Source organism: Aquarana catesbeiana, linkage group LG07 (assembly GCF_042186555.1).
Source record: "Aquarana catesbeiana isolate 2022-GZ linkage group LG07, ASM4218655v1, whole genome shotgun sequence".
In the NCBI taxonomy this organism is placed as follows: domain Eukaryota; kingdom Metazoa; phylum Chordata; class Amphibia; order Anura; family Ranidae; genus Aquarana; species Aquarana catesbeiana.
In genome coordinates this window covers 29555069-29581543 of record NC_133330.1, presented here as the reverse complement: position 1 = coordinate 29581543, position 26475 = coordinate 29555069, and the positions used below count along the sequence as shown (strand labels likewise).

The 26475-nt window shown below is 45.7% G+C and overlaps 1 protein-coding gene across 3 annotated transcripts in view; it reads left to right on the top strand.

Annotated features, from left to right (window-relative positions):
* LOC141102837 (renalase-like) overlaps positions 1–26475 on the top strand; it is a 91406-nt gene that overhangs the window by 44800 nt on the left and 20131 nt on the right. The window contains exons 1-2 of one of the 3 annotated variants that reach the window (XM_073591867.1): positions 5396–5512; positions 21324–22545. In XM_073591867.1, coding sequence (XP_073447968.1) covers positions 21341–22516 — 1176 coding nt within the window. In that variant the 5' untranslated portion in view covers positions 5396–5512; positions 21324–21340 and the 3' untranslated portion in view covers positions 22517–22545. Of the gene's footprint in view, positions 1–5393; positions 5513–21323; positions 22546–26475 lie in introns of those variants that run through there. The other 2 variants (XM_073591866.1, XR_012235210.1) reach the window with 2 other exon arrangements.

The window sequence follows — 26475 nt, the reverse complement described above, 5'->3', positions numbered from 1 at the left end:
ATGGCACGTGCAATATGTGCGCAAACCTATTTGTTCAACAATCGAGGCTAACACGCACTATATATGGACCGCATACTTAAAGATGGCCTAGCGTTGGGATTTTTTTCCGACGGATGTTGGCTCAAACTTGTCTTGCATATACACGGTCACACAAAGTTGGTCGGAAATTCCAAACGTCAAGAACGCGGTGATGTACAACACGTACGACGAGCCGAGAAAAATGGAATTCAATAGCCAGTGCTGCTCTTCTGCTTGATTCCGAGCATGCGTGGAACTTTGTGTGGCAGAATTGTGTACACACGATCGGAATTTCCGACAACGGATTTTGTTGTCGGAAAATTTGAGAACCAGATCTCAAATTCTGTGTGACGGAAATTCCTATGGAAAATGTGTGATGGAGCCTACACACGGTCAGAATTTCCGACAACAAGGTCCTATCACACATTTTCCGTCAGAAAATCCTATCATGTGTACAGGGCATAAGTGTAGCACTTCCAGGTATTTATTACCCCCAACAGAGATCACAGTACTTCCCCTGATTTTGCCTTAGGTCGGCCATACATGGTTGGAATCTTGGTGGGTTGAGCAGGAACCGGCCAAGATTCGTATTGTTAATGGGCAAGCAGAATGTACCCAGTTGAACGATCAGTTTGGGTACAACCAGCTTGCTGGATTCCCCTACGATTATCGCTAGTGGCTGCTAAAGCCTCTGGCGATAATCACTGTCTTCTCCTGGCGAGGACGGCTTCCCCCGCCCACCTTCCGCCATGAGCCGACAATTTCTCGGTAGGAGGGATTCCCCTGTCAGCACTATCTGTGTTGATGGGGGAACGGGGAAAATTTCTTTCCTGCAACCCATGGCTGGCCTTAATCTGCTTTTCTCTCCGGAAAGAAGGTTCCATCCTTGTTGAGGTATCATCCAGGGTCACCAATCTATTCCTGTTGGCTCCAAGATGAAACAATCGTAAATTCTGGCGTCTGTACAGTCTTGGTTTTGTTCACAAACATCAGACACAGATCAGCCCCTACTGCAGATTCTAGACTTGCTACAAGGTTACAATGTTGCAGATCACTGGGGGACAAGAGACTGAAGAAATGCTTCATCCTACCAGCAGCAGACTGGTGGCATCATCTCAGCCTAGACAAAAATGGGAGGTCAAGGACTACTTTTTATGCATACTTGAGAAGTTACTGAAAGGTCCCCTTTCCTAAAGCAAGTAAGTGGTCCACAAATGTGCTTGTAAAGTTCAGAATTCCTAAAAGTAACCTATTAGTTATAGGTGAATCCTGGTGGCCTGACATATCCTTGGCCTACACACAACCCTAGTAAACAATTGCGGCACAAGCCTTGCCTAAGGGACGAAACAATGATTGATGGTGAAAATGCGTCCTGAATGGTTGATTCATACCCTTGAATCTGCCAAGGGATGTTTGTATAGACTGCTCGTTGATATACAAAGACTTTCTGATCTGACCACAACTGGCCAGATTGGATGAATATCTTCTTGTGGTATCTTTAGCTAGCTTTCTTTCATCACTAGCGATAATCGCATGTAAGATCCGGCAGGCTGGTTGATCGATTATCTTGGTACATTCAGCATACCGATGCATGGTTTGAATCTCGGCCGGTTCCTGACATCATACCAGTTAGGGTTGTCACCTTTTCTGCAAGCCAAACCCAAACACTTTAGCGGTGCACTGCAATTTTTTTTTTTTATTAATGGGGAAATGCTGTAGACTGGTGTAAAGGGGAACTCCGATTGAAGGGTGCTTCTGCTTACCAAAGCCCCCCACCTAGATCAGAGTTCCCAGCCTTTCCCCATAAATCAGGGTTCCCAAAGCCCCCCTTACATCAGAGTCTGCAGAGCACCCCTTACATCTGAGTCCCCCTTACCTTAGTGTACTCGACTGGAAACAGGAGAGAGGGGGGAGACATCAGTCACAGACAGAGGATGGTGAGCTCACTTGAGGATGGAGGCTCAGGCATTGGCGCCTTTCATCCACCATGTATCTGCTGGGCTTCAAGCTTCCCGCCCACACATCCCTTTTCTGAGGCACAGCACGCCAGGGCCTGGACTGTGAACGGGCAGACACTAAGGGGTAGAGAATGGAGGAGAAGGAGCAGCTCTCACACTTGGCACACATCTATGGATCTGAACAGTGGCGGCCCGTCCATTAGGGGCAACCGAGTGCCCCCCCATCCACGAACGCCACCCCTTCTATCCATGACCTCCGCCCCCATGCTCTAGCCACGACCGCCACCCCCTATTCATGCGTCTGGCCCCTTGAATAAATTACAGTGGCTGGGGTGTTTTTTTGAAGCACCTGATTAGAAGCTCTAATAGGCTTCAAAATAGGGTGGGCTCATTGCGCATTGCGCTATGAGCCCACCCAGGTGTTACAACAGCCATTGAAACACTGATCCTCAATCTGGCCAATCAGAAGCAGGTCTGAGACCCGTTTTCCGATTGGCCGAAAAAGAGAAGAGTCCCGATTGGCCGCTGAGGAGGAGGGTGGAAGCGGAAGCCGCCGCGATGCCCGTGGAGAGCAGGGGAAGGGAAAGCCGTTGCCGCCGCCGAGCAAGGGAAGCCGCCGATGAAGCCCGGGAGAAGCACTGCCCACCATAGATGGGGTAAGTGCACCAGATCTGGGGTGTTACTGTTTGCGGCCCCCCCCCCCCCAAAAAAAAAGAAATTACCACTGAATATCAGTAATGTGTTCGGGTTTTAGGCGGTCTGAAACCTGGACACGTGATTCAAAACCCAAGTAAATCCCGGACGGGTGGCAACCCTAATCCCTGTACAACCACTTGAAGGCCAATGATGTTCCAGGTTCGTCAAGTTAGAAGCTGATTGGCTACCACGCAGAGCTGCACCAGATTCTGCCTGCTCCAGTTTTAGTAAATCCCCCCCGTTGTGTGTGTTCTGCCACATTCTGTGTGGCTGTAATTCTTTTTGCAAAAATAAAGAAATATGAAAGAAAAATGGTACATTGGGGCGCATTAGGCATGACAGAAGGGGCCGTTGGGTCACCAAAGTTACAAGCTCTCTCCAACTTCACTCAGAAATAGCCTTGAAATCGAAATGGTTTGTAAACATCATTCTCGGCAACGTGAGCTTACATTAAGGACCGTGGCTGGTAGTCTGCTCCATCAATCCATCAACCGGCGTGTAAACTAGCACTTCCTCATATTTCTCCAGCGCTGCTACCATCCGTCTTGAGACCGCGACCTCTCTTGTTCGGCGTCAAAGATAAAGCCGGCTCTGTATTAGGAATATTACAGTAGCCGGTGTTCATGCTGTTTTCGAACAGATCACTTTTAAAAAGCTCACCCTCCCCTTTTTTTTTGCATAAAATTACACCCAGGGCACATACTTCGCTCTCACACTGAGCGCATTCTGCTGAGCTATTAGACAAATAAAGCTTCTCTTTTACCCTCCCACATCCGTCCCAAGGGCCCGAAGTCAGTGACTCCAGCGCCGGGTATCGAATGCTTCGTCCTAATTTCATCCCAGCCGTTGACAACACAGGTGTCCTTTTTCTGCTCTCAAGACCTCAGTTCTAGGACTCCTTGATCAAATTGAAATTAAATCATTTTTTTTTCCTCCCACTAGGGGAACATAGTAAAAAAAAAAAAAAAAAAAAAGCCAAACTTGTACCGTTGAAAGTTTTTCTTTTTTTTTCTTTTGCTACCAATGAAAGGTTTTGCTATACAATGAATGATTCATGTGCTTGTTTTCAAAAATGTCTCAACAGTTATTTTCCTAACGCTGGTAAAAATCAAAGCGAAATGTGTTGAAATGGCCATTAAGGTATAATTTACACCACGGCTCGGTCCAAGGGCACATTGTTTTCCAAGAAAAAAAACTTGCAGAAGCTAATTCTAAGTAGAAAACTAAAGCAAGGCCATAAACGGAGCGATTTTTTTCCCTGCAACCAAAGAAAGTCACTTGATTCCCCCATCAACACGGACCCGCTCCCTCCCCACAAGGGGGCAAGAGAAGCTGTCCCTGACAGGAGAACACAGTGATTACTGCTAGCCAGTGGCTGGTGTTTTTTTTTTTGTTTTTTTTTGGGGGGGGGGCGGCAAACAACCACCCTCCCCCAAGGTTGGTCGGTTGGTGGGTCAACAGCACCCCTCCCTCCCCCGGCACTTACCCCATTCGTTGCAGGCGGGCGGGCTTCTATGGGCGGTGGGGCGCGGCCGGGTTGCGGGCACCTATGGGCGAGTTGCCAGCTCCTATGGGCGGCGGGCAGCGGTTCCTGTGCCCTCTCTGCATCACGGCGGCTTCCGCCGAGAGGCTCCTCCCTCCTTCTCCTCCTAGGTGTCCAATAGGATCGCCTGTCCTTTCAGACAATTGGCTGACCGGTGTCAAAACCCGCTTCCTGATTGGCCGGGAAGAGGATCAGTGTTACAACCGCGAATATTGATTCGCGGTTGTAACACACCTGGGTGGGCTTGGAGCGCACTCTCTGCGACCCGAGCCTGCCTTGTATTAAAGCCTCTGGCTCTAATTGGTGCTTCGGAAAAAAAAAAACAGCCCCTCCGCATTGGAATTCATGCGCCGGTGTCCTGAAAGGGGCCGGACGCATGGATAGGGGAGGCGGCGATGGACCCTGCTGCTAGCGACTAGCAATATTCCCCTGTAAAATATCCGACAGGCTGGTTGTACCCAAGCTGATTGATCGATCAACTTGGGTGAATGCAGCCTGACCATACATCATAGCTCCCAACTGTCCCTGATTTCGAGGGACTGTCCCTGGTTTGGAGCAATGTCCCTCTGTCCCTCATTCCTCCTCATTTGTCCCTCATTTTGGTCTGATCTATATAGATGTATATAAAATGCACTTTTTATCTATCAAAAAGTATTTTCCAGTGCTAAACCTTTCATCTGATTTCTAAATTGTTGCATTTGTAAATTCCAAAAGCCAATATAAAGGAATAGTTGTGGTAAAAAAAAAAGCACTTGTGGGTTTAACCAATCTTGTTTTTTTGCACAATTCTACTTTAAGGGGGCGTGGCAATGGGTGTGTCCTATGCCTGCCTACTTTTGCTGATAGGTGTCCCTCATTCCCATCTCAAAAAGTTGGGAGGTATGCATACATGGTTCAAATCTCGGCCGGTCCCTGCTGAACCAGCCAAGATTTGAACCATCTATGGCTGGCTTAAAGCTGCCCATACACAGATAGTGATGGTTTAGCATGCAGGCTGTATGAAAGAAATGTACTTATTTTTATATATTTCAGGTCTTTATATAGCACCATCAATTTATGCAGCGCTTCAAGAAGCTTATAATATAAGGTCCCTAACTCACATTCACACATACACATAGTAGGGCCAGTTTAGGGCAGGTCTGCAGGGGATCACACCCACTCATTGCCTTGCATACGTTGCAGTGTAGAGCGTCGTTCCCCTGCAGCGAGGGATGCTGGGAGACGATCAGCTGTGGAACAGGAAGTATTGCAGTCTGGGATTGTCCTGAGTCCTGAACTTACACAACCAGCAATCTCGGTAAGATCTCTTCATGTGAAGTATTAATCTAAAAACGTTATTGCTCTGTGTTATGCGCTCAGTGTGGGGGGGTGTAGAGGGGCACACAATGGGGACCTGGCAAAAAACTTCTCTAATTTCAGAATTGTTATATTTTTTGCTACTGGGGACATAAAAAGAGAAACAAAAGGGGTTGATTTACTAAAAATGGAGAGCGCAAAATCTGGTGCAGCTCTGCCTAGAAACCAATCAGCTTCCAGTTCTTATCGTCTAATCTTAATTGAACAAGATGAAGTTAGAAGCTGATTGGCTACCATACACAGCTGCACCAGATTTTGCACGCTCCAGTTTTAGTAGATCCACCCCAGTGCTACATTGTCTTCCAGAGAGGTGGATCTACTTCTGCAAGGCAATCCGGACCACTGATAAGCCCTCGTTCACATTCACTGCTGCTTTGAAATCGTGCGACTCAGGGGCATTGCTAGGTCTACAAAAGATCTGGGGCTAGAGCACGCTTGGACGGGCATACACGTGTATATACAGTAATATACGTGTGTGTATATATCCCCAGACAGCCTCCCCCTTACATCAGGGCCCCCAGAGAGCCCCCCACTTACATCAGGGTCCCCTAGGGTTGCTACCTCATCCCTTTAAACCCGAACACATATGAATTACACAAGTTCTGAGGCTAATTTAATGTAGATAAGTCATCAAGTGAGATTAATTACCACCTTAATCGGCCACAGAACCTGTGTAATTAATATGTGTTCAGGTTTAAAGGGATGAGGTGGCAACTCTAGGGTCCCCAGAGAGCCTCCTCCTTATACCAGGGTCCCCAGAGAGCCTCCCCATTACATCAGGGTCCCCAGAGAGCCACCTCCTTACATCAGAGTCCCCAGAGAGCCACCTCCTTACATCAGAGTCCCCAGAGAGCCTCCCCCTTGCATCAGGGTCCCCAGAGAGCCTCCCCCTTGCATCAGGGTCCCCAGAGAGCCTCCCCCTTGCATCAGGGTCCCCAGAGAGCCCTCCACTTACATCAGGGTCCCAAGAGAGCCCCCACTTACATCAGGGTCCCAAGAGAGCCCCCACTTACATCAGGGTCCCAAGAGAGCCTCCTCATTACATCAGGGTCCCCAGAGAGCCCCCCTTGCATCAGGGTCCCCAAAGAGCCCCCCTTGCATCAGGGTCCCCAGAGAGCCTCCTCATTACATCAGGGTCCTCAGGGAGCCCCCCACTTACATCAGGTCCCCAGAGAGCCCCTCACTTACATAAGGGTCCCCAGAGAGCCTCCCCTCCCCTTGGGGACCCCTGCAGAGACTCTGGGCTATGGGCCCCAGATTCGGGGCTATAGCCCCAAAAGCCACCCCCTAGCAACGCCACTGGTGTGACTTCATCTGAAATTGCACAATTTCAAAGCCACATGTCAGTGCGATTTGGGATGCAACTTGGAAGACATCTGTGTAGCTTCATGCACAGGTGTCTAAGTTGCCACCTCATCCCTTTAAACCCGAACACCTTTGAATTACACGGGTTCTGAGGCTAACTAAATCCAGATAAGGCACCAAGTGAGTTTAATTACCACCTTAATCAGCCACAGAACCTGTGTAATTAATATGTGTTCGGCTTTAAAGGGATGAGGTGGCAACCATAGTGTCTATTCAAGTAACACCCAAAATTGCCAAAAGTAGTGCAGAAACTACTTTTTCAAATCAGCGCGGCACCGCAAAGTCGACGTTGCACCGGTCTGAACAGTGCAATTGCAGGCAAAATCGTGTGACTTGTCATGGGATTTGACCTGTCAAATCGCACGACAAGTCACTCCAATGTGAACAAGGGCTTAAAAGGGTGGTAGATAGGATTGCCACATCATCCCATTAGTCCAGGACACATATTAATTACACAGGTTCTGAGACTGATTTAATGCAGATAAGGCACCAAGTGAGTTTAATTACCACCTTAATCAGCCACAGAACCTGTGTAATTAATGTGTGTCCTGGATTAAAGGGATGATGTGGTAATCCTAGTGGTAGACCCTCAAGGTTTTTGACCTCAATGCATTCTATGTACACACAATTCGAAAATCGGACAAAAAAAATACCGTTTTCAAATCGATCGTATGATAATTGGATCGTTAGTACAGAGCTTTCAAGAGCCAAACACGACAGTTCATTGGATATTATCCGATCGTACAAACGCGAAAATTTTTCTCGTATGATACCTGAGCAGTACAGTTGTTGTCGGAAAATACAATAATACACATACACTACAACAAATGACATCACTTCTGATTATTTTATTCTGTCGTACGACAGAGTAAGTGACATATTCTTTTAGTGACTTTGTGAATTTTCGTGACTTTAGTAACCTCTCCATTTTCGATATGGGACTAGCATGCAAAAAAAAAAAAACAGACGATCTGTCTTCCGATTTTTAGATCGTGTGTGTACAGGCCCTTAAGGCGAAAAACCTTTGTGCTGCAGCAGCCCCCCTTTTACTTACCTGAACCCGATCGTTACGGGGACAAGCACAGCAGCTCCAGCCCCTGTTTTGTCTCGGATCCTCATTGGACAGATTGATAGCAGCACGAGCCATTGGCTCCCGCTGCTGTCAATCAAATCCAGTGACACGGGGGGGCGGGGCCGAGTCCTGCTGTCTGTGTCAATGGACGCAGCAGGACTCGGGAGCGCGCCCGCAAGGGTGTCCCCATGGAATGCGGCTCTCCGTTGGGGTACATGCCGAAGAGGAGGATCAGGAGCGCCACCGGGGGGGACTCCAGAAGAGGGGGATCGGGACTGTTCTGTGCAAAACCCTTGCACAGAAGAGGTAAGTATGACATGTTTGTTATTTTTTTTTTTTTTTACTTTTTTTACTTTTTTTTTGTTTTGGAGAGAGTGCAGAGGAATTAGAACCCCTGTCAGTTTTTATTGCTGTCTGTGCCCCCCATTAATTCTTTCTCTCTAAGGCCCCTTTCACACCAATACGTTTTTTTCCTGCGTTTTAACTTTCCAAGAAAAATTAAAAAAAAAACCCTATGGGACTTTCCACACCACTGCGCTGTGGGTGCGGTGCGTCTTAAAAAAAGTCCTGAATGCTGCATCTTTGGTGAGGTGTTAAAAAACGCATAAAAAAACGCAGCTTCCCCATGGAAATCGCAGTAAAATCGCAGTAAAAATGCACCACAATTTGCATTTTTAGTGTGTTTTTGAGTCATTTTTCACAGATGCAGGCAACCCAAAAATGTACCAGAAACGCATATCAAACACAGCAAAAACTTGGTAATATTGCTGCAGAGCAGTGTGAAAGGGCCCTAATTGTCCTGTTTACCATTGTCATTGAAAGTAAAAGAAAATCTTAAAGTTTGGGTTGTCCCCAGAAAAGTAACTTCCGGTTTTGGCTATAGGACAGGAAGTGAAGGGAAATCTCCCCAATGGGACCCAGGTGGCCAAACTTTTTTTTTTTTTAGTTTTGGATAGAGCAGAGAGGGATTAGAACCCCTGTCAGTTTTTATTGCTCTCTGTACCCCCGTTAGGGAGATTCATCCTCTCTGTTTGTTTGTTTACCATTATCATTGAAAGTAAAAGAAAATCTCAAATTTTGGGTTGTCCTCAGAAGAGTAATAGAGGGGAAATCTCCCAATGGGGACACTAGATGTGGTGACCTGGGGGGGCCCCAAGGGATTCCCTTAATTTGCAGGGATTTCCTCTCACTTCCTGTTTTGGTTATGGGACAGGAAGCGATGGGAAATCTCCCTAATGGGATACAGGTGGCAAAAAATAAGTTTTACAGAGGTTCTAACCAGTGCCGGCCGATACATAAGGGGCACAGGGGTGTCGCCCCCACCTAAGTGCATAGAATAATTTATTTTAAAATAAATGATAATATGACTAACATTTTTTAACATCTTAAAGTTAAAAAATGTTAGTCATATTATAATTTATTTAAAAATAAATCGTTCCACTGTGCGGGGCGCAGGACTAATAGCTGCCTAATTAGCTCCATCACTTTTTAACAAGCACATGATTAAAGCCTGAGCCTCTACCTGGCTTATTTGACATTGTCCTCGGGGCGCAGAGCACTGCACCCCGAACCCTCCCACTTTTGCTTTTAGCAAATCAAAATTCACCATCGCATCTTTTCTGGCAGCCAATCATGAGGCTGAAGATTTGGAACATGGAAGCCGCCAGGGGAGCTGTGACAGCCCAGGCTGGAGGCTCCTTTTGCAGGTAAGGACCTGGAGGGGTTTGTTTGCAACACCCCCCCCCCCCTAAAAAAAAAAAAAAACATTCTCACCAGTAGTTCTACTTTAATAACAGGTTCTATTTTCAGAATGTTATTTAGAAAATGGATCTTGCTTTTACAATTTTTTTGCAGGACAGGGGGTGGGCACGAGGAACAGTTGCCCTGGGCGCAGTGAAGCAAAGGGGGCAAAAATGGACGCACCCATTGTATGCCATGTATTAATAGTGGGGGAGGGGGACGCTATTCTACACCCTCGCCCTGGGTGATGGACATCCCTGTCACGATACTGGGTATGGGCATCACGGGCGTTAAGTGCAATAAGGGCCTAGAAGGGTGACCAGGATATTTGGAGTTTGTTTTACCTTTTCATTTTTCATGAAAAAGTGAACTTACCCTTTAATCATGGTCTAAAAGGTGGGTTTAACCTTGAGAAAAAAATGCGGAGGAATACCCTCTCACCCGGAAGCTTCCTTCATGCAGATGACAACACCAACCAATGGTCTGATTCCTGTGGCAGCGGCAGTGCTGGGACAATGTCATCTAGAGCCCAGGGCAAACAGGTCAACGTGGCCCTCCCCAAAGATGTATTTGCATTATGTGTTAGCAAAAATCCACCCCCCCTCAAAAAAATTGAGCACCAGTTTTTCCCCCTAAACATAAATTCCCCCTCCTTCTAGTACAAATCTGCCCCCCCCAGGTGAAATCCCCCCCCTCCAGTATAAATCTTTGCCCTCCCATCCCCCCAGCAGAAATCCCCCCCCCAGCACAAAACCCCTCCCCAATCATCCCTACTAGCACAAATTAAAGGAGGGGTCCTTTTAGCACAAATTCACTCCCCCCCTCTTCCATATCACCTCTTCTAGCACAACCCCCCCAATTCCCCCCTCCTAGCACAAATCCTCTTCCCCATCCCCCCTTTCCCATTGCAAATCCCTTTAAATCACCACTCCTAGCACCCCCCCAAATTTCCCAAATTTTCCCTCCGAAGACAATTCTTATCCCCTGCCACCCTCCAAATTCTCCCTTCCAACACAAATCTCCCCCCCCCCCCTTCCACCAACCTTCCTGCGGCAACCCCCAACCCCCCCCCTCCCCTCTACCAACCTCAAATGGTACCACAGTGCCCAGGGCAGCCGTCCCTCTTGCCCACCCCTTGTCCATGGGCAGTGGCGCTGGCCCACTATATATATATATATATATATATATATATATATAAAGAGACCGGGTTGTCCTTATCAAGGCCGAAAGGAACCAGAGGACCAAATAAGTGACACAGCATACAATGTATAGGAAAATAGTAAATAATTAGAAATTTATTAATAGGTAAAAATCGTTATAAAACTCCTCGAATGGGAGATCATAATGGGGATACTGAAAACTTGACAAACAACCAGAAATACCAGAATCAAATCATATCTGGGTGTGGCCACAAACAGCACAGGACAGGGACAAGACACACAACAATAAAATACAAATAAACAATCGTCCGGACGCCAAGGATCTATATATGGATGAGCGTGCCACGACAATGTTGTATGGAATTAAACACAAATATGTGTGGATGACAGGGGCGTTGCTAGGTCTACAAAAGATCTGGGACTAGAGCCCATAGCAGCGTAGTAAAGAAAGTCATACGCTTGGGTGGGCATACACATGTATATACAGTAATATACATGTGTGTATATCCCCAGAGGGCCCCCCACTTACATCAAGGTCCCCAGAGAGTCCCCCTTACATCAGGGTCCCCAGAGAGCCCCCTCCTTACATCAGAGTCCCCAGAGAGCCTCCTCCTTACATTAGAGTCCCCAGAGAGCCTCCTCCTTACATCAGAGTCCCCAGAGAGCCTCCTCCTTACATCAGAGTCCCCAGAGAGCCTCCCCCTTGCATCGGTGTCCCCAGAGAGCCCCCCACTTACATCAGGGTTCCCAGAGAAAACTCCTTAAATCAGGGTCCCCAGAGAGCCTCCCCCTTGCATCAAGGTCCCAAGAGAGCCCCCCACTTACATCAGGGTCCCCAGAGACCCTCCCCTCCCTTTGGGGACCCCTGCAGAGACCTGGGGCTATGGGCCCCAGATTTGGGGCTAAAGCCCCAAAAGTCACCCCCTAGCAACGCCACTGGTGGATGATAAGGCATGGGCATCCATACAGGGGTCCCTGGAAGGCTCGAGCTCCATGGAATGAAAAGGATAGGAAAGGAATAAGGGGAGCGGGGAAGGAAGGGAAGGGGAAAGATACTGAGCCTTGAGAGTAGGCTGACTGTGATAAAGGGGAACCCCGATAGAGTCAATAACTGCTGATGGTGAAAAAAAGGATAGGTGAAAAACAAAATTTATGCACCAGAAAAACCATTACTCCAGAATTGTAGAGAAAAGAGTTCAAAATTATTCCTAATGGGTGGCCAAAGACAATGTCCTGTATGAAGATAATGGGGATAACACCCCTATCGTGACCAAAGGAATGAGATCAATACCGGATCATGATGCACCTGGTTATTAAGGGCTTTGAGCAATTTATGAATACAATCACTTCCTGGTATACTCCTGCAATAAGGTGTATTATCGCGCCTGCCGGACACTCGCATTGGCTCCGGCGGCGAGCCGGGGCCGTGTGCCCCCTAGTGGTCAAAAGGCGAAGCGACGTAAGGTAATGTCGTTTCGCCCAGGGGAGCCAACCTGCCACAGTACAACGGCGGCTTGTTGGGAAGGGGTTAAATAAAAGTGGGCTGCCATGCAAATCGCATACACCACTTGAGCTGAATCACCCCGATTTCTTACAATTGGTGGAGGATGCGGGCACAGATGGTGCTGGTCCAGATCCTCCAATGCCGGAAATCATGAGTGTAAAAGAGACCGGTGTGAAAAAATGTGTTGAAAAATGCTTGTTGCAAGAACAGTCGCTGATGGAGTGTTGTACAACAAGGGGCGATGTGAAACTGTGGGATGGTCCGATAGAGAGTAACTGCTTCCCTGTGTGTGGTCCTTCCTCAGACACTGTCAAGCAAGCGATGGGACAGGTGTTCCTGGTGGTATTGACAATTCTAAATTGTGCGTTTTTGAGAAGTTGGTTGCCAAGAGTAACCACACAGGTATTAGCAAACCTGAAAAACCGAGAGTGCTGGATGGAGGTCAGTCCCTGACAGTTGGTGTAGAAGTAGGCCCCCTACAGTCCTGGGAGAGTAGGCCTGGGGTAGGTGAAAAGAAACTTAGGACCCCAAAGATTAGAAAGAGGTGCTCATGGAAGCACACCTGGGAAAAGGGGTGGGTGGAGTGCCCCTTTAGGAAGGTGGTCAGAAAGGTTTGGACCACTGGAGGTGTTAGTAGGCACAGAGGTGCCAGAGTGAAGGGTGGTATATTTCTCCCTCCGGTGCGAAATGGGGGGGAGGGGGGGTTTGTGGAGAGGCGACCCCATTTCACGGTGTGGATTAGTACTTTCACCCTGGTTCTTTTAAACAGAGGCATGCTGATTGCACACCTGTGGGCTGGGTTCATAAAAATCCCAGAGATAGAGCTCAGGGCTCCCACTTGGAGACAGCTCCACCCAAGGAGACAGGAAGTCTCGCTAAGGAGTCAGGAGGACTCCGCCCTATAGACACAAGTCTGTCTGTGTGTGAGTGTTGGGGGGACACCCTCTTTCTTTAGAGAGAATGCAGGTGGCAGTTTGAACCCTGGGTAAGCTAGGAGAGAGCTTGACCCAAGCATACAGGTCTGAGGAACAGACCTATGGCCTAGGCGTGAGGCCTGAAGCAGTCAGTGTCATCAGTAAGTAAGCCAGGAGGCTGAATAACCATGATGCATTAATGGTGAAAATGCAGTCTGGACTGACACGTGTTTCTTCAAATCGCATACACCACTTGAGCTGAATCACCCCGATATCTTACAGATCTTATATTTTATGCGCAACAAACAAAAAAACAATTTTGAAAAAAACAACAATATTTTTTACTTTATGCTATAAAACAAATCCAATAACAAAATGTAAAAAAAAAAATCAAATTTCTTGATCAACTTAGGCCAATATGTATTCTGCTGCATATTTTTGGTAAAATCCCAATAAGCGCATATTGCGCAAAAGTTATAGCGTCAACAAACTATGGGATATATTTTTGGATTTTTTTATTTATTTATTTATTTTTGCTAGTAATGGTGGCGATCAGCTACTTATAGTGGGACTGCGATATTGCGGCAGAAAAATCGAACACCCAACTGATACTTTTGACACTTTTTGGGGACCAACGACACTAATACAGTGATCAGTGCTTAAAATATGCAGTTACTGTTCTAATGACACTGACAGGGAAGGGGTTAATATCAGTGGCGATCAAAGGGATAAATGTGTTCCTAGGGAGTGCTTGCTAACTGTGGGGGAGGTGCTTGTACTGTGGGAAGGCAGAGAGCGGTGATCCTGCTTAGCAGAAACACAGGATCACAGCCTTTCCTTTGTCACAGAACGGTGATCTGCCTTGTTTACATAGGCAGATCGCCGTTCTGCCTGTCTCCCGAACCATCGGCTGGTCCCGCTGATTGGCTCCAGTTGTGTCCAGTCACAGCGGGAGCGGGTCGCCGGCGGCCCGCGTGTGCGCCCCAGACCGAATGCAGAATCACGTGCATTCTAAGCCACGTTCTGCCCTGAGCGGCTGCTTTGGCGCAGTATAAGTGCATGGGGCGGTCGGCATCTGGTTAAGGGGACAAACCTTAAGGCTTTAGAACCACTTTAAGCTCCTTGAAGGCAGAGACAATTGTGAATGTACAATATGTAAATTGCCTGCGCTATATAAATACCTGATCAAAAATCATTTCACCTGTGTGAAGACTATGGGGGAAAAAAATATATTAATGTAAAAAAATACAATAATGGGGGGCCTTTAGGCATGGAGGAGGGTTGATTGGGGGATGGAGGGGCTGAGTCCAGTGTTGGGCTTTACCAGCTTTTCGCCCGGACCGTTCTCTGTGCTTTAAATATCCTCGTCTCCCTGCAGGCCTCCCCCAGTTTGTTTTTTCTGGGTATGTTATTTCTGAAAAATAAAACATTCCCATCAGCTTCGTCTTCTGGACATAAAATAATATTAAAAGGTTGGAGATATTATTAGCCCCGTCGGGTTGGCGTGTCTGGGTAAACGCTGTCAGCCTCGCAGGCTGTAATTGCAAGCGTATTTAATTTCTCCAAGCGAACGCACTCATAAAAAAACATGAATAGCGGCGGTTGTATTAAGTAGCTGCCTGTCTATGGACGGTCACGTTCCCTTTCAAGGCCTTGGCCAGAACAAGGCTGTTTTGCCAGCTTAGTGGTAACAAGCAAGGCAAGGCAAGGCAAATATAACCAATATTTGGCTGGCTAGTAATACACTGAGACAGCACTTTTCCTTTTTCTTCTCCGCAAGCTATTTTAGAGCCGGGTGTCTGCGAGGATTGAGAAATCAGGACCGCTAATTAGCATTTTGTCCTTGTACGTTGGGCGCATTCCATGCCTTTTGGTCAATGGTACTAGTTACACCGTTTTGATATGCGGAGACAGGAACATAACGAGTGCAACCAGAACCCCGGAATGACTGACGTAGTGATGTCATCAGGTTGTGTTCCCTGATGTTCCTCCTTTTTACCTACATCTAAGGCGTCCTAAAACGATTCCTGTGCAGGAGGAGGTAATGACAACTCCTCATACTCACCCAGCATTTCTTTGCAGGTCCAAAACTGTTAAAGCATATGTAGACCCAATCACTAGGGCACTAAGGATGAGCTAAGGATCAGGACAAACTTGCGGGAAGCTGTCACCTTATAGCAGGCTGCAGGCCTAATGGCCAAGGAATTCCCCAACCACGGCCACATGTAACAAAGAAGGGGATGCTGGTGACATCATTGACCTAATATGGCCACATGGCCATATTTAGTCAATGACACTGTCCAAATATGGCTATGTTGCCATATTGGGTCAATGATGTAACCAGCATCCCTGCCCCGCAGCTTCACATAGCAATGGGACAGGGATGCTGGTGACATCATTGATCTAATGTGGCCACATGACCATATTTGGTCAATGATATTGTCCAAATATGGTCATGTGGCCATATTGGGTCAATGATGTCACCAGTATCCCCACCCCCCAGTCTCACATATCAAAGGGACAGGGATGCTGGTGACATTAATGACCTAATAAGTCCACACGGTAATATTTGGTCATATTGGGTCAATGATGATACCAGCATCCCGCCCTGCAGTCTCATGTAACAAAGGGATGGGCATACTGGTGACATCATTGACCTAATATGACCACATGGCCATATCTGGAGAATATCATAGCCCAAATATGGCCGGTTGACCATTTTAAGTCAATGATGTTTGTCACCAGCATCCCTTTCTTTATTACATGTGGCTGCAGGGTGATGAAATCCCAGGCCATTGGGCTGGTGGCTTGATATCATGACCTGCTTCCTGCAGATTTGGCCCTAATTCCCAGGCTGACCAGAGAATTTCCTGCCCCACAGCTGCATAGGACAAACGAGGAGAAGTGGGTGACATCACTGACCCAATGTCTATGACATTGTCCAAAAATGGCCATGTGCCCATATTGGGTCAATGAAGTCACCAGCGTCTCCTTCTTTGTTATTCGCGGATGCGGGGTGGGGATTTGGCCATTGGGCTGGTGGCCTGCTCTCACGGCCTGCTTCCCGTAGGTTCGGCCCTAATTCCCCCGGCCACAGCTGGTTTAGCCAGCAGCCTGCTATCACATGACAGCTTCTTGCAGTTTTAGCCTGAATTCCTTAACCACAGATCGTTGGGCTGGCGACTTGCTGTCATGTGACATTACTACCAAGCACTAAAATCGTGTATAATGTTTAACATGCGGGAGGCTGTCGCATAATAACAGGCCACAATCCCAATGGCCAGGGAAATCCCCACCAAGCAGCCCACAGGTGAAAGGCTTTTCCACACAGCTGTGGTTGCTTTCTAAAGAAAACCAAGTGGAAGGTTTTGTGGACCTTTTATGCACCTGGAATGTTTTTAGTTGGTTTGAACTGAAAGTTCAAGTGGGCTTTTACCACTAAGTGACTAAATACATACTTACAGTATCAGGTACAGAAACACTTATATTAGTCTGGCTGAAGGCTTAATCCAGGTCGACGGCTCACAAAGTAGCTCTGGAACCCAGACCTTGAAAAAAGTCAACAATGGCAGCACCCATTGATACCCTTTTCATACATGGGCATCTTGTGATGATCCCTTTGTAATCAGGGATGATTAGAAGCCTTACCTACACCGAAATATGTGTAGAGGCTCCCAATGAATATATAGTGTGATGATGTCATTGCTCTTTTCCGGTATTTGACATAATTTTCCAACTGAGCTTAGGCTTTATAAGGTTCATTTCTGTGTCTAGTCCCCTTTTCTTGCATCATTAGCTGAATAAACTTTCATTACTGTCCAACAAAATACCTCACAAAGCCTAATTCATCCATATGTCTGTTCTACATCCACCCACAAACCCCAGACTTCCTTGAGCTAGGGTAGAATTTTCCGGCACAGATAGAAGGTTATGGGGCACAGGCAGACCAGCTTGCAGAATATATCCGGCGTGGCAGTTGGTGAGGCTGTTTTGCAATCTACACCAGTTTCCGGGAACCAGCGTGCAGTGGTTGTTAGATGGTACACCAAGCTAACATTACATTAATACATTGCAGTCTTTTTTTTTCCACCTTGTACATTACCTGTATTGTCAATATTTCAGTTCACTTGTCAGTGTTTTCCCATTCCTGTAAGAACTAACCAATGAAATTATCACAATTTTATAGTCTTGGCTTTTTTGAAGAGTTCCTATATAACAGATCTGATATTATGAATAGTGGTATAGCAACCTTTCTCAACCAAGCTTGCGTGAAACCCTAGGTTTCCTCCAGAATTTGCTAGGTGTTTTCTGAAGCAATGAGCAATTGTTGCTCCTCCTTGGATAAGCTACCGTTGACACCAAAGTTCTTTTCAGCTGTTTGTAAGAGGCCCAATGACCACCAATATAAAGAGCATTCTTCCCACTGACCAACATTGTACTAGACCTGTTCGGTGACCACCAGTGTAAGGGGGCACCTGTCCAAGGACCATCAATGTAAGGGGTGATTTTTTCCACTGACCACCAATGTAAGGAACATTTTTCCCTTTGATCACCAGTGTTTTGGGACACCTATATAATGACAATCAATGTAAAGGGTCAATTTTTTCACTGACCATCAATGTAAGGAGCATTCTTCCCTCTGACCACCAACATAAGGAGCATTCTCCTCACTGACCACTAGTGTACAGGAGCTCTTCACTGACCACCAGTGTAGAGGGGCACCTATCCAATGAAAGGGGTCATTTTTTCCAGTGACCAACAATGTTTGGGAGCACTACTGTTTTTGCTACCTGGTTTTCTTTTCTGGCTATTATTTATTACTACAAATATATTTTGGGATAGAGCATCCCTAACTTCCGAAAACATTAAGGATGCCAAATCCATTCTTCTATTCTATTCATAGATCTACAACCTAATGTTCTCGCTAATGCCTTGTGAGCTGTAAATGTACAGTATCTATTAGTAGGTGTTCCCTAAGACCTGAATGTTATTTCAATAGTTCTTGCATATTAAAGTGTCAAACAAAACCAAAGAAATTTCCAAGCTCAACTTACCAACCAGCCTGCGACCAACCAAATTGACTTGTCTTAACAGTATTCGTTAAAAACAAAGGGTTTAGTCTGCACACATGTGTAAATACATGCGCGTAAGCTACAGGCCCCGTCAAGGCAACCCCTTTTTTTAATGCATATTGTTAGACAGGTCAGTTTGGTTGGTCGCGGGCTGGTTGGTAAGTTGAGCTTGGAAATTTTGTTTGACATAAGTCGCCCTTTCTGTGTTCCTTGCTGCAAAGACCAGTTATGGGTGGGGACAGTGGCCACTTGTTTGTATTTTGATTATAGCATTAAAGTGGACACAAAACCAAAATCTGACTAGTTTATATTGAGTAAAAGCTAAAAAAAAAAAAAAAAAAAAAAAAAAGCACCCAAATACTTACCGTGACCTATACTAATCTCTTTCTGGGGCCAAGAGGTCCAATGATTTTCTACTGCACCCATCCTAAGTTTATGTGAGAGGCAGAGGTATTTATTATCTACAGCACCTCTATTAAACAGCCAAAGAGTCTTGGCCACTGCTTTAGGCTGGACGCCTCTGGGAATTAGTGGACGTGTGGCCACAGGAAGGTTTTTGGATTCTCTTTATCTACTTTTACTGAATATAGACCAGAGGGGGCAGGTAAACCCAAAATCAGTTTCCGACTTTAGGTCGAATTTAAAGGGGTTGTAAAGGTAATTTTTTTTTTTTTTTTTAAATAACAAACATGTTATACTTACCTTCACTGTGCAGCTCATTCTGCACAGAGTGGCCCCGAACATCCTCTTCTGGGGTCCCTCGGCGGCTGTTTCAGCTCCTCCCCACAAGAACTAACCACCTTAATGCGAGCTCCCTCGCATGGTGGTTAGTTATTGCGGGCGCGCTCCCGTGATACAGCCGGCGGCTATAGCCGCTCGCTGTATCACTCGGCCCCGCCCCCCGGCGCGCCGTGTCATTGGATGTGATTGACAGCAGCGCGAACCAATGGCTGCGCTGCTTTCAACCCATCCACTATAGCAAATCAGCGACCAGGCTGAGCGGCGAAATGGAGGTCGGGAGCGAGCGGCTGAGTTTCGAGGTGTCAGGTAAGTAAAACGAGGGGGCTGGGGACGGCGTTATTGTCAAAAGTTTTTTCACCTTAATGCATAGAATGCATTAAGGTGAAAAAATTTATACCTTTACAACCCCTTTAATATCCCATCTTGTTTCCTTTGTTTCGGCACAGGCTGCTGATGAAAACTCCTGTTGAAAGATTTCTATGCAATGGCTCATCGATAACATGTCTGGGTTTAGGCCTTATAACAAGAAAAACAATTATCCACAATTAATTATACTTTGTGTAGGCAATTTAAAGCTACATTTCTGTAAATTCCTGGAATTACAGTGCCTTGAAAAAGTATTCACACACCTTGAAATTTTCCACATTTTGTCATGTTACAACCAGAAACATAAATGTATTTTATTTGAATTTTACGTTATAGACCAACACAAAGTCGCACATAATTGTGAAGCGAAAGGAAAATGATAAATGGTTTTCAAACTTTTTTTACAAATAAATATGTGAAAAGTGTGGCGTGCATTTGTATTCAGCCCCCCGGAGTCAATACTTTGTAGAATCACTGCAATTACAGCTGCAAATCTTTTTGGGAATGTCTCTACTGGCTTTGCGCATCGAGAGAGTGAAATTTTTGCCCATTCTTCTCTGCAAAATAGTTAAAGCTCTGTCAGATTGGATGGCGAGCATTCATGAACAGCAATTTTCATGTCTCGCCACAGATTCTCAATTGGATTTAAGTCTGGACTTTGACTGTGCCATTCTAACCCATGAATATGCTTTGATCTAAACCATTCCATTGTAGCTCTGGCTGTATGTTTAGGGTCGTTGTGCTGCTGGAAGGTGAACCTCTGCCCCAGTCTCAAGTCTTTTGCAGACTCTAACATGTTTTCTTCTAAAATTTCCCTGTATTTGACTCCATCCGTCTTCCCATCAACTCTGACCAGCTTCCCTGTCCCTGCTGAAGAAAAGCATCCCCACAACTTGATGCTCCCACCACCATGTTTCACAGTGGGGAAGGTGTGTTCAGGGTGCAGTGTTAGTTTTCCACCATGTTTTGCTTTTAGGCCAAAAAGTTACATTTTGGTCTCATCTGACCAGAGCACCTTCTTCCACATGTTTGCTGTGTCCCCCACGTGGCTTCTCGCAAACTGCAAAGGGGGCTTCTTATAGCTTTCTTTCAACAATGGCTTTCTTCTTGCCACTCTTCCATAAAGGCCAGATTTGTGGAGTGCACAACTAATAGTTGTCCTGTGGACAGATTCTCCCACCTGAGCCGTGGATCTCTGTAGCTTCTCCAGAGTTACCATGGACCTCTTGGTTGCTTCTCTGATTAATGCTCTCCTTGCCCGGCCGGTCAGTTTAGGTGGACGGCCATGTCTTGGTAGGTTTGCAGTTGTGCTATACTCTTTCCATTTTCGGATTATGGATTGAACAGTGCTCCCTGAGGTGTTCAAAGCTTGGGATATATTTTTATAAGCTAACCCTGCTTTAAACTTCTCCACAACTTTATCCCTGACCTGTCTGGTGTGTTCCTTGGACTTAATGATGCTGTTTGTTCACTAAGGTTCTCTAACAAACCTTTGAGGGCTTCACAGAACAGCTGTATTTATACTAAGATTGAATTACACACAGGTAGACATTGTTTACTAATTAGATGACTTCTGAAGGCAATTTGTTCCATTAGATTTTAGTTAGGGGTATCAGAGTAAAGGGGGCTGAATACAAATGCACGCCACACTTTTCAGATATTTATTTGTAAAAATGTTTGAAAATCATTTATCATTTTTCTTCCACTTCACAATTATGAGCCACTTTGTATGGTTTGGTCTATCACATAAAACCCAATAAAATACATGTATGACAAACCTAGATTATTGCCTGTTTTTTTTTTTTTTTTTTTTTACAGGTGTCCTTTGTGATCAAATGAGTGGAAAAGAGATATCGGTGGCCATTGTTGGTGGTGGGATTTCAGGCTTGGTCTGTGCAGCTAGATTATCACAGTTGGGAATCACTAACTCAGTGGTTTTTGACACTGGAAAACATGGCCCTGGAGGCAGATGTAGCAGCCGGTACATCAACATTAATGGAAAACTCCACATATTTGACCATGCTGTCCAGTTCTTCACTGTGAGTGACCAGAGATTTGCCAAAATTGTGTCCTTTTTGCACAACAAGAAGGCAGTAAAATTATGGCCTAGCAAAATTGTCCATCTCAAGATGGGGAAACAGCCAGAAGAAATCAAGAATATGCAGGCGTTTATTGGAACGAGGGGAATGCAGGCAGTTCCTGAATGTCTGTCAAGTCTTGTTCGGGTTGAAGGACACAAGTGGGTCAGCAGTGTTCACTGGGATCCACTTAATAAAAAGTGGCAAGTAGATGACAGATGGTTTGACTATCTGGTGGTGGCCCATAACGGAAAGTGTGCTGCAAAGCTTATGGAGAACTCAGGGGCGCCACAAATCCACAACCTTCTCAAGGTTAAGTTTGGACCTGTTCTATCACCGCAGACTCACATCATGCAGCTTTGCTCCCTCTGGGTTTTGTTATTTGCTTTAACAAAAAAGGTTGCGTTGAGCTATGATGGGGCATTTGTGGAACATCCAGACGTATCATGGATTGGAAATAACACATCTAAGTACACAGAAAATGAGATGGAATGTTGGACTGTCATTAGTACGAAGGCTTTTGGGGCCAACCATAAAGTTCCTCAAGAGTTTATACCACCTTCCAAAGAAAAAGAGGTCACTCATTTGCTTTTGAACGGATTTGCAAAAGTGACTGGCGTTGATCGAAAAATGTTGACTCCCTGCTTTACCAAAGTGCAGCTGTGGGGTGCGGCTAACCCCCTTAATGTGTTACAGGGTGAGGACTGTGTCTTCCAGGCGAGTAACAATGTGGGAATATGTGGAGACTGGCTGGTAAGTCCATCCATTGAAGGAGCAGTGGTCAGCGGCCTGTCTCTGGCTGAGGTAATTTGCCAACACGTCCAAGGTGAAAGAAGAGATATTGGCTTGAAAAACCATCTACAGCCATCGGAAAATGAAGCTATTGGGGCCTTCCCTACAAGCAAAAAGTTATTCTTTAACCCTTTGAAATAATGGTGCTGGTGTGCTATTATAATAAAAAATATTGTATATAAAGAATATTTGATGCAGTCCTTTTGTTAATTTTTTTCACCCTGAATGAGGGAAATTAAGCCTTCATTTGGCTGATATTGCGGCCATGTGCATTGCATTCAAATGCAGACTATATTCCATGAAGGCAAGATGTGTTATTTCACAGTGAAATAGAATTTGCCATAAAATTAACAATTTCATCTTTAGGAACATTTTGGCCAAATTATCCTGTACTTAACTCCAATGCAATTTGATATAATGACCCAAGTGAAAACTCTAAATTTTACTCCCCACAAGGAAAAGGCAAAATTGGGAGCTGGTTTGCAAGAAAATGTACAGTTCAGTTAACTAATCAGCTTTCACCTGTTTAGTCTTCTAACTGCATTTGGTTCACCTCTGGCCTTCCCTTCTGTCTTGCACAGTTGTAAAGGCTCGTCTCATGTAAAGAAATTGTTTACTCTGATTTCACTGCACACTGCGAGCTTCTCACAATGTGCATTAGAAGCTGCAGCAAATCAGACAGAGCCCGCCTCATTTTCTGGCTAAATGAATGTCCATCCTTTAATTTATTGGATTTCAGCTTGTTTAATCATCAAGACTCAACATCATATGTGGGCATTACCTAGGGCAGTTTGCATGCGTACGCAGTCTGCCTAGGAACGCCCACTCCTCCAAGATTCAAATCCACCTATGAAGGCATATGGATATTTGCATAGCACCTCTCTGGAGTCTCCCACCAGCCATGATTAGCTTGCATTGCATAGAGAAGTACAGGAACCACAGCCCAGTAAGGCATACTATCCAACCCACTTTAAAGTGTGCAATAGTGGCTATGCTCTGCAAAAGTTTTCAGTCACCTCCCATGGTAGAGGTAATCATTTAGCTTCTCTTTTTATAGGTTTCTCATGGCGGGGCGTTCTTTATCCAAGTGACAATGTTGTTTTTAGGCCACCATAGACAGTTGGACATGCAGCATGATCCAACAAACTTTAGGCAACTTAGAAATCCAGTCATTCTTGAAATACAAATTGTCTTATTAGGCAACTGTGTTTATGGGGAGAGCTGGGGGACGTGTGTTGCAGAAACATTGGAATGTTGTGAGAAAGAATATCAATTGAAGAAGATTCCCAACCCAGTTGCTACTCACCTAAATAAGCCAAGGCTGGCTTTGTCTGCTGGTGTTGCATAGACAGGTTGAGAATGCTGAGTTGGTAGATCATCATTTGATGTCTTTAAAGCGGTCCTGGTCCAGCTGGCCTCTCACTGTCTGTCAGAACTGGATCACCAACAAGGCAACCTAGGTAGGAGCCAGGGGCACAGTACATTTCCATGGGGCCCAGCTACAACCATCATGCTCCTGCAGTAAACCAGGTAGCCAATTGGTGAAAGCTGTAAGCCTGTTTGCTACTCAACATAGGAGGATGTACTAATGGGCAGTTGGAGTCTAAATGGCGGCTTCTTTGTGCTTTTGCAATCCTTTTCAAGATCAATTGAAGGGATAGAGGGGCCAAAGCTGGTACTTTGTGTAGGTCCCCATTCTGCCTAGATTATGAATGAGAATTGAAGCACAACACCACTGCTCAATATAGATTAGTGGTCTCCAAACTGTGGCCCTTTGCTTGCCTTTATCCAGCCCTTAAAGGCGCTATTCCTCCAACTGACACCAGCAATGAGGCACTATTCTTGCCACTGACACCAAAGATGGAGCACTATTAATTTCACTGACACCATAGATGGGGCACTATTCCTTCCGCTGACACCATAAATGGAGCACTATTCCTTCCAGTAACACCATAGATGGGGTATTATTCCTTTCACAACGCCATGGATGGGATACTATTCCTTCCACCGACACCATAGATGGGACACTATTCCTTCCACCGATGCCATAGATGGGACACTATTTCTTGCACCAAGGCCATAGATGGGACACTATTCCTTGCACCAAGGCCATAGATGGGACACTATTCCTTGCACCGAGGCCATAGATGGGACACTATTCCTTGCACCGAGGCCATAGATGGGACACTATTGCTTCCACCGATGCCATAGGTGGGACACTATTCCTTCCACCTACGCTATAGGTGGGACACTATTCCTTCCATGGATGCCATAGATGGGACACTATTCCTTCCACTGACGCCATAGATGGAACACTATTCCTTCCACCTACACTATAGGTGGGACACTATTCCTTCCATGGATGCCATAGATGGGACACTATTCCTTCCACTGACGCCATAGATGGGGCACTATTCCTCCTGCTGATACCAATGATGGGGCACAATTCCTCCCACTGACACTAACTATCGAGATTATTCTTCCCACTGATTAGTACCAATACCTCCTGTTGTCCACAGGCGTTAGGTAATTATTTTACCCCCGCTAACCACCAAGTCTGAGGCATTTTCTACTACCACTGGCCACAATCCGGCCTTCTAAAGTCTGAAGTCAGTAAACCGGCCCTTTTCTTAGACAATTTGGAGACCCCTTGTCTAGATTAGCGATTCTCAATCTTTTTTGAGACCAGGGCCTGATAAATTCTTCCAAAACCTTCCATGTCCCAACAGTAAAAAATAAAGTTTATGCTCACACAATGAAAGTATGGGACTGAAAAACATGTTTTGAAATGCTGGAAGGCTCTAGATGGGGCTGGGTGTTACTGTGGGGGGATGGGGGTTGTGGAGTTGGTTAGGGGACACTGCAGCAGACTTTGTGGCCCTGTAGGAGATGTAGTTTCTGGTGGGCACTGTGGGACACTGTTAAATATTGGGAGCATTCTGGAGGGTCTGAAGCAGGCTGGGGTCACTGTGGGAGGCTGGGTTGCACTGTGAGTGGTTGAGGGACATTGTGGAGGCTGAGGTCTCTCAGGGATCCTGGGGGCACTGTGCTTCACTGTGGGAGGTTGGAGGGCACAATGGGAGATGGGAGGCATGGTGGGAGGTTAAGGGATCTTCAGCTCGCTGGAGTCATGGAAGAAGGGAGGCCATTGCCCGGGGGTCTAGATTAGGTGTTATACCAGTAAAGGTCAGACAACCAATAGGGTATTCGATGCATTCTGGGATCCAAAAAAGACAATGTATAGGACTAAATATTAACTGGAACTTGAATGGCATTTTCAAATTTGTAAGGATCTGCATGAATCTCATCAGCAGCTGACTTGGTATCCTATCTCTTCCTATATCCTTCTCTGCTGTCCATGGGAACAGTTAATCAAGCAAGGTAGAAAAACCATGCGAAAAGGGGCATGTTTGTATTGATGGGAATGTTCTATTAAACAGAACATTCCCGGAGTGAAGCTCAGTCACGGATGCACATCTGATTGCCATCCAAGATTTGCGGGCAGCTTTAGCCTTGTCAAGATTATCCATTTTATCTGCCTTAGTTTAACTTTTTGGGAGTTTGTTTAGATCTTACAAATAATAAAACAAGGTTTACGTCCCTAATCGCATGTTCTGGTGGGTTTTATATCATTTTCTGCTTTTGATAATATGGTTCGTCTGCTCTGCACATGTCCTACTTTCTGTGGACTAAAGCCATTACAGTAGAATTACATCATTAAAAGCATCCACACATCTCTATATAAAAGTCCCAACACCACATGAAAGGCAGATAATAGGAGGCAGTATTTAGGTTTTCTGTAAACATGTGTCCTTCGTTATTAGTCTTGCATGAGAGTTCAACTATTGCTAGCTGGCATGACAGATTTACATTGCTGACAAAAAAACGTTGGTGATTAAATGCTTTAAGTGGGGACATCTAGTATCCCTTTTTAGAGTGTCTGTTATAAAGATGTATAAAATAAAGCTGAACTCCAGGCAAAGAGCACAAATGAAATATACAATATATGTTTTGTCTGCCAAAAGGGTGTGTGAGTATTTCTGTACATCCAGTCCTGAGAATTATGCAGCTCTGCTTTTCAGCCATTAAGGTGAACTAAC